We start from the raw sequence: 17690 nt of genomic DNA, 5'->3' as shown, positions 1-17690 counted from the left end.
AGTCTCAGATGTGCTGTCACCACTGATAGACATTTCGTGAACACTCTGGGGGGCTGTTGAGAGGTCAAATGGCAGGGCTTGGAACTGGTAATTATTGGCTCCTAGCCAGAAGCGAAGGAGACTCCTGGAGCGTTTGTCCATTTTGATGTGGTAATAAGCATCCAGGAGGTCTATTGAGCACATCCAAACATCCTCCCTTAGAAATGGAAGACTGGATTGAATAGCGACCATGTGGAACTTGATTTGTACAACTGATTTGTTTAAATGGCTGAGATCCAGAATGGGTCTCCAGTCCCTTGTCTTTTTTGGCACTAAAAAGAATCTTGAGTAAAACCCGGATCTGCATTGGTCTGGAGGGACTGGTTGGATGACTCTTTTTTGACAAAGCTTTCTTATCTCTGAAGCTGCTTCTTCCCTTTGATTGGGTGGAACATCAGGAAGGTTTTTTGTAGGTTTTGGACGAGAGGTTAGAGGGATGTAGTAGCCTCTGGAAATTATTCTCTGCACCCATTGATCATTAGTAATAGAGCGCCAGGCAGTTTGGTGCAGAGAAAAATGAGCCCTGACTGCTTCCAGAGGAAAGCAATCAGGCAATGCTTAAGGAGCGTTGATAAGACCTCCCAGAGAAGGAATCCCTGGAGTCTTGGTTTCAGGGACCCCCTCTGCCCCTAAAAGGCTGTCTTCTACCATTGAAACCCCCTCTGCCTCTGGGGGAATCCTCACCACGTGTGTTACAGAAAGGACCCAGAGATTTCTTTTGTCAGATTTTCCCACTCCTCTGGTTCCTGGAAAAAGAACGTTGAGGCTTGGAAATACACAGGCCAATGGCAGACAGAGTCTTCCCATCTTGCTTGCACCTAGCTAGTGTGTCCTTCACTTTAGAACCAAATAAGGAAGATGGTTCAAAAGGGGTGTTCAAAAAGAAGGACTTGAAGGAGTCTGCAAGGTCACAGATGCGCATCCAGGCATAATGCCTCATGACTATGCCTGCACCCGCAGCTCTGGCCACCCCTTTGGTTGTGTGGGAGAACAGCCTCATGGATGAACTGGAGATAGATTCAAGGGTAGCAAGTTGAGAGGCAACCTTGTCCCATGCCTCGTCAGAAACTTGACCCATGAGGGATCCATAAAGTTCGGTAATCAGAGCTCTTTGGAGCCTCATGAAGTGTGCCAAGTAGTTCAGGGACCTGACAGCAAATGTCGCTGAAGCAAAGACTCACTTCCTCAACCTGTCCACAGGCCAAAACTCCCTGTTGGGCAGGTGATCAGTAGGACTTTCTTCCACTAGATCCTTTTTAGTGGCCGCCGCCACCACCATAGCGTCAACTGGCAAACCTCTGGACCAGTGTGGATGCTCTTCCAGGGGAGAAAGAATCTTATCAGGTCTCCAGGGAATGGTCTCAATAGAGTCAGGGTTCTGCCAAGCACAGTGCATGATGAGCTGGGTTAACTGTTCAACAGGTGGGGTCACCCAAGAGGTAGAAGGGCGAGAGTGAAAAGCCTGCAGGAACACAGATTCCTCCAAGGAAGGGTTGGAGGGCTTCCAGCCACCCCTCTGTTTTAATATTTCCAGGATGTCTCCATAGGCGACATCAGCCGGAGGTGACTGTGGGGACCCTTCCCCTTCATCGTAGTCTGTGTCTTCTGTCAAAGACTCTTCAGGAGAGCCTATGTGATTCCTCTTGCACACCTTCTTCCGAGGAGGTTCCTCAGTGGGAATATCTGAGGAAGACTTAGAAGGGTGGGTACCCTGAACTGGGGTCTCCTGAGGCTTCTCATCCTGGTGTCCTGGGGAGGTGGCTCATGGTAGCTGTAGCTCAGAGGGAGCAGGATGAAGTTCCAATGTCAGAGGAGCGCTTCCCAAAGCAAGCCCCCTCTCCATCACCCGAAAAGCAGGCCTGCCCAAAGAGTAGTGGGAGCCCAGAACCAAGAAGGACAACCTCAGAACCGAGGTCAAACACTGCTCCATCGGACCCGCTCTCAGGAATGGAGCCTCAAGCAGGATCAGGGCAGGTGTTATCCCCGGATCTGAGGGCGGAATCAATAAAACATTCAGAACTGTGCTCTAAATCGAGGACTCCACCCCCCAACCATGAGCCTGAGGAAGGGACGGTTCCATCTGAACCGAAAACCAAAGGGATGGCCTCAAACCCTCAGTGACAGTCACTATCAGCGCCGAGGAATGGGGTTTCACAAATGACGTCAGAGCAATGGGCTTCGGAACAGATGGGTCCGAAGGAAGAGTATACGTTGGAGTTCTAGGAGAGATAGACCCAAGTCCCAGAGGGGGATGAGTCTTTGGAACATTTGGTATCCCTCTGGCTGTTAATAGCTAATCCAACAGGCACACCACATCAAGTTTGGATAGACTCTTTGTGGACCTTGTGGATACTCCTGAAGGGGAGTTGGGTCAATCCAAAAAGGGGCTGTACATTTGACCCAGGAACGGATCCAAAGAGGGAGAGTATCGGGTCTGTGATGTCTGAGCTAGTGGCACCGTAGTCTTTATTTGGAGACAGGTAGCAAAGGAATCAATGGAGCAGTAAAAGGGCTCGGTGCCGAAGAGGCACTCGGAGTTGATGTCATCGGTTCCAAAGTAATGGCAGAGGTCGGAACCGCTTTCGATGTAGTCAAAGGCAAAGTTGGTGTCATAGCTGTATTCGAAGGCAAGGTCAGTGCAGTAGCTGTAGTGGAAAGCAAGGTCAGTGCTGTAACTGGAGGAGTCGGTGCCGAAGGTGGCGTATACATCGAGAATCTGGTAATATCCATGGCTTGAGTTGTAACAGTACTCAGACCAGAGCTCGGAACAGCAGTAGTCGGAGCCGAAGTAGCAAGTCTATGTTCTGAGGAAGTTTTGTGGGCCTTATGTTTAGGTGTTTTACCCCTATCACCAGCCGGTGAAGAGGGATCAGAGTGGAGACATTTCTTGTCCTTCATTGGCCTCTGAGAAAAGAGAAGCAAGAAGGCCTTTCAAAATCAATTTGTTCTTGCATTCATTCAGTTTCTGCTGACTAAACTTTGACAGATTTGACAGGGGGTTTAAAAGAGAGATGAGAAACCCCCAGGTGATAAATGCAGTTGCTGTGAGAGTCACTGGGAGTTTACCATTGCAAGAGGTGCAATGCTTTAACCCCGAATACCCTTTTTTATCAGACATGTCCACAAACACATTTATCACAAGTTAACTAAACTAGAGTATCAAAAAAGGAAAACACTTAGAAAGGACAGAAAAGGGATAGAAGATACCAACAATGGTATCAAGAGATACCACAGGGGTAAGGAGAGGGCGTACCAACAATGGTAAAAAGAATTACCCGATGGGTAAAGCTAGTTAGGAAAGTTACAAATAACTCTAAACGAGTGAAGCAGAAAGGAGATAGATCTAGAGAGTGATGAAATAAGAGATATATATGCAAATATGCAGAAACTATCAAGAAAAATACCACTCAGCTTGACATCTCGGTGAAACACTGCTATATGGCTATGTGATAAAAGAGATCTGAGGTAACAGGGAGAAGGGCATTGTGGGTAGCAGCTAGCTCAAGAGTTTTTGGTGTATGCGAGCTTGGTATTAGGCGACAAGGTTCCGAACCCATCAATGATGAATGGAAAGATTAACAACATCAGATGTAATGTTACTAGTACGCTTCTGATTACTACAGAATCTTCTACATGGATTGTGTGATGATTCTCTTTTTTGAAAACCCCAAACATTTCCAGAGGTTGTTGTCTGTAAATGTCCTATATACCTGAATCAAGTCTCCTGTTAAACATCTATAAGAGACACTGTACAAGTTTAGATATTTCAGTCTTTCAGCATAACTTACTTTTTCGTATCCATGGATGCCCTTGGTATATTTCCACTGTACTCGTTCCAGTTTACTCATGCTTGTTTTGCTTGTTTTCTTATTAGGTTTTCAGACTGTTATTCCATACTCAAGTTGGGGTCTTATGTTCATAGGTTCATAGGTTCATAGGCAGGTACTAGGCTATCAGCCCTAGGGCCTATAAAAGCCTAGCCAAAAAGGTACCCAAGCTTTCGCCACCCAAGAAAATTATTTTCCTGTGCCCCTGTTGAGCATAGTCACAGAGGTGATCCCAGGGGTGAATTTCCTAGTTCCCATCCAATCATCAAGATTTTTTTCGAAGAGTACTAATGAAGAGCTTTGTTTGATATAGACAGGTAGTTTGTTCCAGAGTATGGGAAGTCTCTGGGACAGGAATCTATCCTTTCAGCATGTTCTGTATAATGTGGTGACAAAGTTTATGTCCCTAGAGCATGTAGCCTGGAAGGATTGGGATTTCTTTAAGTGGAGCATGTCCAACAGCTCTGGGTTTGACATAGCTTTGTATGTTAGGCAAAGATCCCCTCTGAGTAAGCAATATGCAACGGAGTAAAGCTGGAGTTTTTTAGATGGTCTGCGTAGGGCATCTGTTTGAGGCAAGTAATCCTCTTTGTGAGGTATTTCTGCGGCCTTTCCGGTTGTTGTTGATGTCTTGTGAGGTACATACCAAAAGCGGCATTGTACTCTATAATGGGTCGAATGAGTGACGAGTAGAGGGGAACAATGTCCTCTTTTTTCATGTATGAGAAACCTTTTGTGATGAGGTGTGCTATGTATAAGGATTTCCTGACTACTGTGGCGATGTGATTATCAAAGGAGAGACTACTGTCCACCTGTGTCCCAAGGTCTCATCACATTTTCAGTGTTAAGAAGACTACCACCTATGTGGTAGCTCATGGGTACAGAGTTTTTACCAAAGGGGATGACAATGCACTTTCTGGCACTGAGCTTGAGGCCATGGCTTTGACACCAGGCATCTGTCTCAGTGAGGCCCTTTTGTAAGATGTCCACATCGTTAGGAGTTTCAATTATGGCTCCTAGTTTACAGTCATCTGCAAACTTCGTTAGCCATATACCTTCTGTGTTAGCCTGTACTTCAGAAAAGTAGATACCAAACAGGAGTGGACCCAGGATTGAACCCTGTGGTATTCCACTTGTCACTGGTCTGAAGTCAGATTTGGAGTCTGCTACTTTCACATTGTGGGTTCCATCAGTGAGCCAGTTGGCAACCAATCTTGTGACATAGGGATTTATAACTAGTTTAGCGAGTTTATCTACAATTCCAGAGTGGGGGATGGTGTCAAAAGCCTTGGCGAGATCTAGATAGGCTGTGTGAACCACCTTACCCTCATCTACGGCTTTGGTGACTGCTTCAAAGAAGTCAATCAGGTTTAGGAGACATGATCTGCCTTTTACAAACCCGAACTGGGTAAGAGTTTGGAGATTACCAATGTCTTTCTTTATAAGTTCCATGATGATATGTTCCATAGCCTTGCAGACCAGGCTCGTTAGGCTAATGGGGTGGTAGTTCCCGGGATCCATGGTAGCTCTCCCTTTGTGGAGAGGGATAACTGTTGCAGTGCGCCATTCAGTGGGCACAAAGCCTGAGGTGAGGCTATGTTTGAACATGGTGCTTAGATTTGGTGCCAGTTCATTCTTTAGTTCATGTAGAACACAGCCTGGTATGTTGTCAGGTCCCATGGATGCTGTGTCATTGGCTTTGGAGAGTGTGGTTTTTACCTGTGCAGCTGTGATTACAGGAACTTTGCATTCTTCTGGTATAGAGATGGGCCCTTTAGGGGGTGGGGGGGGGGGGGTTATCACTGAACCTATCTGCCAGGATGTTGGTAATATCAGTTGGTTCTGTATATTTAGTGCCATTGTGCTGTAACTCAGAGCAGATATGAGTGCTGCCATTGCGATTCTTGACATAGCTATAGAATGCTTTGTGGTTGTCTTTAGAATCAGTGGCAATTTTGTTTTCATAACTAGCTTTGGGGGATTTTATGAGAGATATCAGCTTCTTACTGAGGCTGACCAGGGAGTTCTTCCAGTCATGGGATTTTACTCTTTTCTGCAAGTTTCTTTCTTCTGTTGTAGAGTTTGTTTATGGCAGTGGACCACCAGACTGGCTTCCTTTTTTTGGAGGCTAGCATCTTGGTTCTGTTAGGGAATAACACAATCCATGCATTTGTGTAAGTGCATCTGTGTAGGATTCAGCAGTCGTACCTCTATTGTCTGTCTGCATGCATGTTGTCAAGTTTGCTATTTCTGTCTTAAGAAGCGTGAAATTGGCTTTGGAGAAATTTTTTACAGTGGTTTCCCTAATGGGGGGTGGGGGGGTGGGGGCGGGATGTGGATGTGTAGGCTGATTAGCTTGTGGTCGGATCTGATCAACGAGGAATTGACCTCTGGTGTGGAACTCCGATTGCCCATGTTGGTAATGACCAGGTCTAGGATATTGCTGCCCCTGGTGGGGGTGTGGATAAGTTGATCCAAGGCATTGGAATTAATGAATTCCAGAAAGCGTTGAGCAAAAGCGTTGGTACATGAGTAGTTTTCCCAGTTAATGGTGGGGTAGTTGAAATCGCCCATTATTAGGGTGTTGGGTTGTACCCTAATATTTTCCAGTGCATCAAGAAATGAGGAGTGGGAATCCTGGGGTATGTTGGTGGATCTGTAGCAAGTTACAATTTGGATTGCAGTCTTGCCCAGAGTTAGTTGCACTTGGATAATCTTGGATGCATTATGCTAAGCAACTAGCCTGGAGGTGTGGATATCCATAATGAATATGGACACGCCTCCACCTTTAGTGTTTCGGTCCAGGTTAGGTGGCCGAAAGGTGTGGTATGAATTGTAGCCTGGTAATGCAGAGGTGCTCTCTGGAGCCTTGAACCAGGTCTCTGACACTGCACAGATGTCAATGTTCTCCATTTTAAGGAGTGCCTCGAGTAAATGCATTTTGAGGTTTAGACTTCTAGCATTGAGTAGCATTACCCTCAGATTTTGCTTGCTTGTACCTGTTTTGGTGGTGAATTTGTCATTTGAACCTTGCCTAAAAAAGGCACTATAGGGGTGGCAAGTGCCTTAGCCAGTATCCGTAATCCCAAGGGCAACAGGTGCAGGCCATCTCTGGCAAAGCATTGTGGTCTGTCAATCAGGTCATCCCAGGCAGACAGATACTGGATCCCCTTAGAATGACACCAGAAGCTTAGCCAATTGTTGAAGTCAATCATTTTGTCCTTGTACTGTGGTATCATTCTGGGTGATGGCAAGATGCTACTCAGGGCTAAGGTCATACCTGCCTGGGCTACAAGATCGGAGAACTCCTCCATGTCTCTTTTCATGTAGTCCAGGGAGGTACATCTAAGGTCATTCACACCAACATGGACAATGACGGTGTCATATTTTTACTTGTTGTGGAGTGACCTGAGTGCGTGGGTTATGTGGCGGATCCTGGCACCCAACAAGCAGCTGATAGTAACTTTATCCTTGTTTAGCCTGGTGAGTGGAACATCAGTGTGCCTGACTACATAGTCGCTTATGACTAGAGTGTTGGGTACATTGTTATGCCTTATGGGCTGTGGTTGAGTGGCACACTGAGTTTGTGGGCTATGTGTCATTTGTGTTGTGTTGGAAGGTGGAGGTTGCATGCATTTTTGCTTTGGAGGTCTCTGTTGCTTGAGCAGATTTTTATTGAGTGCCTCCACAAATGTAGGTGTGTGTTTTGTGTTGCTATGTGTGTGTTTTAGTGCTGTAGGTTTTGAGGGACTCTGTGATGAGTGTGGTGTGGTGCAAGTGTTTACCTTCTCTTGACTGTCTAGTCCAGTCTTGGGTGAAGAGAGCTTTGCTTCCAGTTTGGCTATATAAGTGCATCTCTTACAGGTTGTAATGCTGAGTGGTAGGAGGAGAGGGTTGTCTGTGTACATGAGGCAATTGCTGCATTGCCCCAAGGTGCCCAGATTCATCAGGTAGACAGGAGAAAACACCGGGAGCTGACCCTTAGACATGCCTGGATAGGTTGTAACTAACAAACAATGACTTTCTTAATTTCTGATTTCCTGGACTTTATAAATCTTTTATAAAACATATAGTTCTATAAAAATAAGTTATGTACTGTCAACTGCTTGGTTATATAGTTACATTTGTGACCAGTTTACCCATTTTGTGACGTGTCTAGAAAGCCAAGAATTACTCTGTTTACCTAAGTCGTTAATGACATTTCTACCTGCACAGAACTATCTATAAACATCTAGTAAGCACTGCATATTCTCTCCTTTACTTGGAAAGTCAGGGAAAAATAATGGCAGGTTAATTTGGTTAGTTAATGCTGGATTCTGACACTGCCCTCAGTAGGGAGGAGGCATCATAGGTTCATAGGTTGGTACTAGGCTATCGGTCCTAGGGCCTATACAAGCCTAGCCATAACAATTGGCTATTTCTTCCTGCACTATTTACTTTCCTAGACCCCTGTCTAGCAGTATGTGAAGTGTCCCTATCCATGTGGAAAAACAAGATGGGGACTTAGAATATAATGCTTGAAGTTCTGACATTATCCAACGTAAGTAAATGCAACTAAAAGGATACTGTTCCAGATAAAGAATTTTAGATTACACTTGATTGTAGTTTGAAAAGGAGACTGTGTCAAAGTTTGCCATACCAACTGTATATCCCATGGTGGTATGGGATATTTGTAAGGAGGTCTAAGTAGAAGAAAACCATTTTCTCCTTGGGTCTCCACTGAAAATGGGCCTTTGGCTCAGTTGGACCAACCTGGTTAACAAATGACATATAGATATATATATCTATATATATATATATATATATATATATATATATATATATATATATATATATATATATATATATATAAAAGTAAATACATTTATAAAATGCTTTGCAAAGTTTAGAGGAAGCAGTGAAGAATTCTCAAAATCTACATAGAAATTCAAGTAAGGTTGTGAGTAGAAGTTAGACATTTGATAAACTAGTACCATCTTAAAATAAACTTGCTAGAGATTCAAGGACAGAATGTATCGGAGCTGTGAAAGGTTCTACCTGATACTGCTCTACTCAATATCTTCTCCATAAATTTCTGTAGACATTCCTTATATAGAATTGTTATGGGAAGGTAACAGACTGGAATGGATAAATAAATAATAAATAAATACATAAATAAATGGACTGGCGAAAAAGAAAGCATAAGTTGCCTGGCTATCAATATAATGAGAAAAAACATACAGTCAGTTTTAGGCTAGAGATGTGTGGCTGAATCATGCCTGTCAAGTGAGTCAGACGTTCTGTAGACAGATCTAAAATCGAAGCCAAGTATAGAAAAAAAAGAGGTCAAAGGAAGGGGAACCATCTTAGTCAGGGTCAGTAAGATACAGTGAGGACGGCTTGTTCTTCAACGTGTCTGCTTTTTGAAATAATCTTTATTAAGATGTATTGGAAGTGCCTATCATGTTTTATATTCTTCCACTTTGTTGTTTTTGTACATGTTTATTCCATTTAAATATGCAATGTCATTATATTATTTGCCTCAAGTCTGTACTCCTGGCTGTCCTTATGATAAGTGAATGAACAAACAACTACATAAGTAAACCATGTCTGTCACTTTGTTGCTGAGACAAAAGCCATGAGAAAGTAAGATGAACCTGTTCAAGACAAAAAGGCTACAATTACAAAGTGGTTGGAAGATAATCACCCATTGCCACACCTTCAGTGTATATAAGTTGGCCTTCTAGGGGGACCAAATGCCCTGGACTAAATTCCCAAGGAACTGTCCACTCCATCCAATCTGGGAAGCATCCATGGTCACTGTGGGCTTGGGCGGAGAAAGAAGAAATCATGGGCTAGTACAGTTATTTTGACTGTATCTATCTGGAAAGATAACCTTTGCCTAACTGAGTTATTGTTATCTTTATCAACTTTTATCAAGCTAGGTCGAGAGAGATTTTATCATTGTGTTCATAGCATCTTGGTAAGGAAGTAGGACTATTGCTATTGACATTGACCCCAAAACTTGCGGAATCAATCCTGCTGATACTATGGTACTACAAATTATTTTCTGAGCTATTGTTTGTACTCTGTGAAGGGGTAGAGATGCTAGGATAGACACAGTGTTGAAAAATGATTCCTATAAACTCTAATATGTAGGTCAGTTAGAAATGTGACTTGTTATTGATGGATATCCACAATTGTGGACAAGCCTACCACACGATCTCAAATCTGCACCAGTAAAAGCTTGGTCGGGACAGTAACAAGCCTGTCATCCCAAAATGGAAATGCACTGAATCCTTGCAAACTTAAGTGAGATGCCAGTACTGCATTACACTTGGTGAACATCCTGGGGCTGTGGTTAGGCCAAAAGGTTGAACTCTGAACTAGTAATGACTGCCTCCAGCCTAAATTGTAACTACTTTCTGCATCATCGATTCATTGCATGTGATAGTACTAATCCCTGTAGGTCAATCGATCTCATCCAGATGTGTACTCAGAAAGGGGGAAATTAGACTTAACCAAGACTAATTAGGACTTATTGTGCTAAACAGAACTATTCAACACACTGAGACTTAAAATTGATCACCAGTATCTTATTTTATTTAGGCACTAGAAGAATCTTGAGTCAGTTACAGATTTTATTGGTCTAGAGGAAACATTCCAATAATTATAAGCTGCTTCTTGGGTAATGGGGGTGGAAGGAAAAAGGGAATGATATAAGCTCAGCAAAAGACTCTCTGCAAGGAAGCATCCTTTGTTAAGATTACCCATGATTCCTGGGGTAGAGATAAGAGATTCCTGACTATCTGCAGAGGAGGGTACTGAGATCTCCTTTCAGGAGCACTAGCAGGGTCTAACAGAAGTATCTCTAGACCCTTGGAATTGTGGGAGTCCTCAGCCACTGGGTAGTTATCAGCTATTATCACTCCCTCCTATGCCTCAGGGTGAACTATCCTTGCATGTGTCCTGTAAGGGACCCTGAGACTTCCTGTAACACATACCTAGGCCTCCTGATTGATTACTGGAAAAATGAAACATTGAAGGGACAGAAAATGGGGCACTCATGGCAGATAGGGTCTTTATGTCCTTACCTGTGTGGCCAAATCAAAGAGAACTGTCAAAGGTAGAACCGATGAAAGATGACTCAAAGGACAGCACAAAATCATTGAGGCTCATCCAGGCATGTTTCCTGATGGAAATGCTTGAACCTGCAGCCCTAGAGACACCAGTATGCAAGATAAACCTCTTAGACAAGTAGAATATTGTCCATAGGGTAGCCTGAGAGAGACTACTGAAGATGAGCATCAGCAATTTTGGTTCTAGAAAGTGAATTACATAGTCCTTTAATCAGATCTGTTTGCAGCCTCTTAAAAGGTACTTTAGGATTGAATGGTTGTGTAGGTGGTACAAGTGGGTAGGATCCAAAAATAGGCCCTGGATACCATGCAAGAGAAAAGTGACGTAACTGAGGAACCCCCCCCCCCTATTACTCAGAACTGGAGCTTTCAAGGAAGAAAGATAAAATGTCAGGCCTGATCCAAAAAAACTCTTAGATCTGGTGTTCCAGACCCACTTTGATAAGAGGGTATCTAAAAAAAATGGTGAGGTATATCTAAAGAGTGAATGAGATTGCCTTTCTTTTACTGGATTCTGAACCTCTCATGAGGTACCACTGGCCAGGTAGGAAAAGGGGGCAAATTAGACTTAGCAGATGCACTCACATGTCCATGAAAGGGTGGAATTAGCAGAAAATTTCACATCATCTTATCCCCATCCTGAAAAAAAACTGAGTGGGAAGGGAAATTGAAAGGAAAGGAACTAATCACCATAGGAACAGAGCCCATCGGACCCAAGTAGGACTTAGGAGGTTCTAAAGATTTTTTGCATCCGAAGAGTTTGGGTGCAAAATCTTTCAAATTCTGTGGAACAAAATTTGTCTGGCAAATTTGAAGGCTTAGGATCCAATGAAGAAAAAACTGCAAACCCATCAGATCTGAGGAGGACTTAAAGGCCCAAAGAAGCACTACAGCATTGGATCTAGTCTTTCTAGTTTTTCTGTGGAATTAAAATTAGTCTGTTGGAGCTGAAGGCTTAGGATGTGAAGGAGGATCTAAAAGTTTTGGATCAGAACAACTTGAATCTGAAATCTTTCAAATTCTCTGCAATAAGACTTGTGTCTGTTAGATTCAAGACTTAGGATCTGATGTAGAAGTAACAACCAAACCCTGTTAGTGCCAAGGAGAAATTAGGATCCAAAGAGGACCTTAGGGGCTTTGGATTCGAAAAACTTCCTAGTTTCTCTGGAGTCAAACTGCTGTCTGTCAGATCCAAAAGCTTAGGATCCGAAGGAGCCTGAAAATGCTTTGAATCTGGAGAGCTTGAATCCATAATCATTCCATCTCTCTGTAATAAGACTTATGGCTGTTGGATCTGAAGGCTTCAGATCTAATACAGAAGTAAAAGCAGACCTGTCAGATCGGAGGAGAACTTAGGATCTGAAAAGAGCCCTAGGGGACTTTGGATTCATAATTATTGTCTGAAGATAAAAATTATGTCTGTCAGATCTGAAAAAACTTAGGATCCAATAATAGGAGTCGAACCTGCCACATTCGAGGAGGATTAAAGATTCGGAGGAGACCTTAGAGGTGTCGGATCAGAGGTGGCTAGATCCGAACTCTTTCAGACTCTCTCTCTCTTTTTTTTTTTTGTTTATAATGAAGATGAAGCCAAAGAATTTCAAAACATGGACCCTTTGAAGGGTTCTTGCATATCAAACACCTGCAATGTTCTGAGAAAAAAAGCATCAAACATTTCAATATTAATTTCTTCTTTTGTTCAAATTCTGAAGAACTGCGTGGTTGGATCAGGCATAGCTTTGGGTGCAGTTTTTATTATTTCTTTTCAGTTCTGAAGCAGGGACTAGAGATGCCAAAAACTAGACCTTTTGATAGGTCTTTACATTTTGTATGGTGGGGGTGAGCCCCAGCAATGGCTTTGGGAAAAGAAGAACACAGTAAAGCTTTTATCAGCAGCTTATTCTTTCCTGTCCACAGAAACTAGTGATAAAAACTGCAGTCCTAAACAATATAAATCAAGGCTGTAGCAATGGAATTTAAAGGACTACAATAAATCTTGTATATAAAAGAAATATTGATAGTAATAAAATACTGACACCAAAAAGGAAAAATAAAGCTGTAAAATAAACTGTTACAATAATAGAGAAAAATGGCTGGTAAAAGACAAAAAAGGTAAAGGAAAGGAGATTTTTCCTAGAAGTAAAGGAGAAAAGTTGATAAACTTGACTACAGGTTAAAACTAAAGAAACAGCAGTTCGTTAAAGTTAGAAAAAAAAAAGAAATAACTTATCTTTCACAGAAAATTCGAAAGCTGAAGGTGACCACATCTGAACACTAAAGTGGCAAACGAGAACTGAGGGATGTTAGGGTGGTGCATTATGGGTAGGGAATGAGCTTGAGAGTTTGTTGGTGGCCACGAGCTAGAATAATGGCTCTGTCAAGTCCGAGTATTGGATCTAAACCCATATGTTGAGGAAGAATGAAGACTGACATCAGATCTATCCTTAACCAATCGGTTGATAGGATTAGAAAAACTCAAAGCTGGATTTAGTCATACGCAGGTCCTAAAATGAATCTACAGATTGAAATCATTGTGTGCTATAGTAAATATTCACCTTTCGATCTAGGTATCCCAAATCTCATATGCTTAGTTTTTGATGCATTTATCATATTATTCTCCTGTGCCCAAATGGTCAATTTAAAAAAAGTTATTTTGCAGACATGCCCTATCTGTAGCACATGTAATCAGTTTACCCATTTGCATACAGACTGTAGAGCACCTCAGATGAAAATGATAGATCTAAAAAAATTATCTAAACAAGTACGGGTCTAGGATAGAGCCCTGTGGGACACCCTAACTGTAACCTTGCATTTCACCTGTCCAATTGCTGTATGATACTTGCCATGTCCTATTGGGAAGCCATGCGGCTATCCATCTTATCAAAAGTACATCAATACCTTGTTGTTCTGATTTACTGATCAGTGTTTTGTGTATGACCCTATCAAATGCTGAACATAAATCTATGTAAATTACACCACAGCACAATGTTGCATTCATAGCTGTTATTATATTGTTATAGAACATCATGTTACGGGTGATGCTAGATCTTTTTCTAACATATGCACTCTGCTATGTGGTTTCAAGTCCCAACCTTTCCAAATTCCATGATTAGGCTCAGGAGCACTGTCTGTTATCTTGCTCAGAGTCACACAGTAGGCAAATGGGGGCTGAGAGAATCAAACCCTGGATCATACAAAGCAGCTCATTAGCAGCTCATAGCCTTTATCTTCTGTGCTGTGACACCTGATTGAATTAAAAGTATTTCAAAAGTAGTCACTATACATTCAGTTTGCACAGTTATTTGTCTACATTCAGTCCCTGCCTGGCTCCAAGACAATACATCCAGCAGCCACAGTAAGTGAACCCCTGCCCTCCTGAATCCCGTATGTACAGTGTTTTCAGAAATACTATTAAAGTTGTGAACTCCACACCACTAAATTGCATCTCGGAAACAGACACCATTAACATCAATCTATTTCTTGAAACATTACTGTTAACCCATATTAACATCAATCTGGTTACACAGAAATACACACTTTGACTGCGGATAATGATACAGTATCCCCTTATTTCCTTTCCTCTTTAAACCACTGCTGCAGAATCTCAGCTTTGTCTATCTTCTCCCATTTAAATCATCATCATCATCATTTTAATAATCATTATTTCTTTTGATATTTTCATGGTGACCTTTCCACCCGTCGACCAGCGTGTTTGTCAACCTTTTATTTCTTCACTTTGGTGGCGGGGACAGAAAAATGGCTGGCATACCACAGAAACCATCACATTGCTGTTACTTGACTTGTTAATGCTCAGTCTAGTTTTCCCCTCCCTTTACCATTGACTGAGCAATAACATAAATGTGAGAACAGTAAACATGCTTCCATAGACATGCCCTAGCATGATTATTGATATGCATCCTCCAGCATGATGCATGTACATTAAAAATCTCTTGAACTCCATTAGGGGACTATCACACAGTGCAAAAAAGTCAACTCTTCCATTAAGAGCTCAAAGCTAGCCACTGGGCCCTCAGTGTCCTAGATCATGGGCCCAACAATAAAGCTTTAACTCTAAGCCACTGGGCCCAATTACTGTGGTGGCAATGCTTGTTTTGTAAATAAGCATATCTGTATATAGATATTGGAATTGTCATTTATTTATTCAAGTGACTCAGTGGATCTACTTGGCAGAGAACTTGAGATGTGCAAAGTCACATGCATATGTGTCAAACCAAAATTGCAAATCTAAGCTTTATCATTGAGATCTGGTACTGCAGCACATGTGTATTTCAAGTAAATTGATGTGCAGAGAGAATGTAAACATTGGGTCAATCACCTGTTTACAGGATAGGCTCTATGCTCTGCTTGTTGTAAGCACACAATGTTCAGAGCATAAGCTTGCTTCAGGTAGGTCTGTACTTTGCAGGCAGTATGTGCATGTCCAGTGCTGAAGTAACATACCCTCATACGGTGCAGCACCACCTTCTGTCACTGTTCCATCTACTACTGTTAATTTATGTAAAGCTATCTTGTCCACTACAATCTTAATGGGCAGAAGCCAGACAAGGAAAGGGGAACCATGAATAGATGCATATATTTGCTCAAGTTATTTTAAATCTCAAGGTCATTATCCTCTGCTTCTGAGAAAATAATCAGTTGCTCTCAAGTGATTAATGTTACAAACAATTAAGAAGTCAGTTGCTGACAAGCAACCAGATCTGAAGTATTGTATGTTAAGGAGCACTTGTTTTAATCTGTATATCCTTAGCTGTAAGTAAGGTGACACATAAGTGGACATTTATGAAATGCACAATGGCTAAAATATTGCTTCTTAACTTTTCATGTGCAACATTCCTGACTTAAATTCTTTTACTTGATTATTGAAATGTAAAAAACTTAACTTAGTAAATACAAGCTATGGCAGTGTTTTTATAAAGGAATAAAGATGCAATAAATCATGGTACTGCATGACTTACATTTTTAGAGAACACTGATGTAGTGTGTGTGTGGTGAAAATATGTTTTTTCAAATTCCAAACAAAACTCAGCCAATACTTATAATAAGCACAAATAAAAACTCATAAAAGCCTGTTTCACTGATCAGACTTTCAAGGAAGCTAATGATATGCAAAGAAAAAAATGATACATTCGTAATGCAGGAATTTACCATGGTGGCTGGTGCTGGGCTAATAAAAAAGCATAAGTATTTATATACAAGACAGCAATTAACACCTAATGATGGTAAAAATGAAGCAAATGAAAACCAACTCACCCCTGGAAGGGTTTTCTGTTCATGCAGAGCACTCTGTGCCTTGAGAGCTGATTCACGAGCACAATATGTCAAGAAGGCACACCCTGAATAAAAGAAGGGCAAGAGAGAACAAAAGAATCATCATATCATAAATGCACTCAAAACTATCAGAATCTGATGCAATACTATATAAATATACAGCATTTTATACTCTGAAATCCAACTAAGCAGTTTGACACAGGTTATTCTTCATTCTTGTAACACTCAATTTCTTTCAGAAATGGAGGGTTTTTTTTTGTAAAATGTTAGTTTTTAGAAAATGCTGCATTTATAATCTTGAAAATAAAATCTAAAAGAACATGCATGCCTTATTCAGAGTATTACACAATGAGCTCTCTTGCATTCAATGTACAGGTGGACTTAGTCACTCCTGCTAATACTGAACTAATGCTACACTGTATCAAGAACTATACTTTTCAGTTGAACAGTTGCATTCCTCAGCTCTAAGCATTTCTTTGGTATCTGACCACACTATGCTGTTTTATATCTAAAATAGCACAAAACTTCTAAGAAGAGCAAAGTAGCATAAGAAAATGCTTTGCTTTGTTACTTAGCAATTGATTTGTTTGATTTTATGGGCATTGCTGTCTAGCAGGAAGACATTGTATTATGGCAGATATGACATATTATGGCACTGGTAGCTTCATGTGTCACTTGTGTCAGCAGTATTCATTAAATAGTCCCTTATTATTCTTAAGTAAAATTAATTTGATTCCTTTTCTGGAATGACTGCACTTAATTTTGTAAATTGCTAAAGAAAATAAACGTGAGACTGGCTCAGTAAACTACATAGACGTTTACCTAGCCGAGGATTAAAATCAAGTTTTAAAGCAACACTGTTTGTTTATCATTCAGAAAAATGGAAGCATGTACCCCTAGGTATGCTGTTTTGAAACTACTGAACTCTGTTAACACTTGCTGAAGCTAGCTTTTTAGGTGCCGTACAAGTAATTCAGTTCAGCAGTGTCATTTCATACAGCACAGAACATAGTGTAAATTTAAAAAAAACAAAGTTACAGACTTGCTATTCTTTCTGGAAACAGTCTTTATAGCATGGTCAAGACTAAAGTCTAACATAAAGACTTTCAAATCATGAACCTAAAATGTAATGACATCTTCACCCAATCAAAAATAATGTAATACCATGCCAGATGTAACTGCTACTGTTACATTATTTGGGGTTAAAAAGGATGAGAGTAACAAATTAACACTTTTTTTTGATTATTTGAAATAATTATATCCTGTTTTTAAAGAGACAAAAGTATTACATTATTGTTGTTGTTGTTGTGTCTTTCGGCTTTTCCCGGTTAGGGGTCGCCACAGGGGAACTCCGGTCCGCTAATGACTGGCAGTAGATTTTTACATACCGAGTTGCCGGCCCTGACGCACAACCTTC

At 41.4% G+C, this 17690-nt stretch overlaps 1 protein-coding gene across 4 annotated transcripts in view; it reads right to left on the bottom strand.

Moving 5' to 3' along the window:
• CELF3 (CUGBP Elav-like family member 3) overlaps positions 1 to 17690 on the bottom strand; it is a 1127909-nt gene that overhangs the window by 974484 nt on the left and 135735 nt on the right. For all 4 annotated transcript variants that reach the window (XM_044079943.1, XM_044079945.1, XM_044079947.1 and 1 more), the window contains exon 2: positions 16256 to 16338. In XM_044079943.1, the coding sequence (XP_043935878.1) occupies positions 16256 to 16338 (83 nt within the window). The remainder of the gene's footprint in view (positions 1 to 16255; positions 16339 to 17690) is intronic.

Source organism: Protopterus annectens, chromosome 8.part0 (genome assembly GCF_019279795.1).
Source record: "Protopterus annectens isolate FY-2018-M chromosome 8.part0, PAN1.0, whole genome shotgun sequence".
Lineage (NCBI taxonomy): Eukaryota > Metazoa > Chordata > Ceratodontiformes > Protopteridae > Protopterus > Protopterus annectens.
This window is presented reverse-complemented; position numbering and strand designations above follow the sequence as displayed.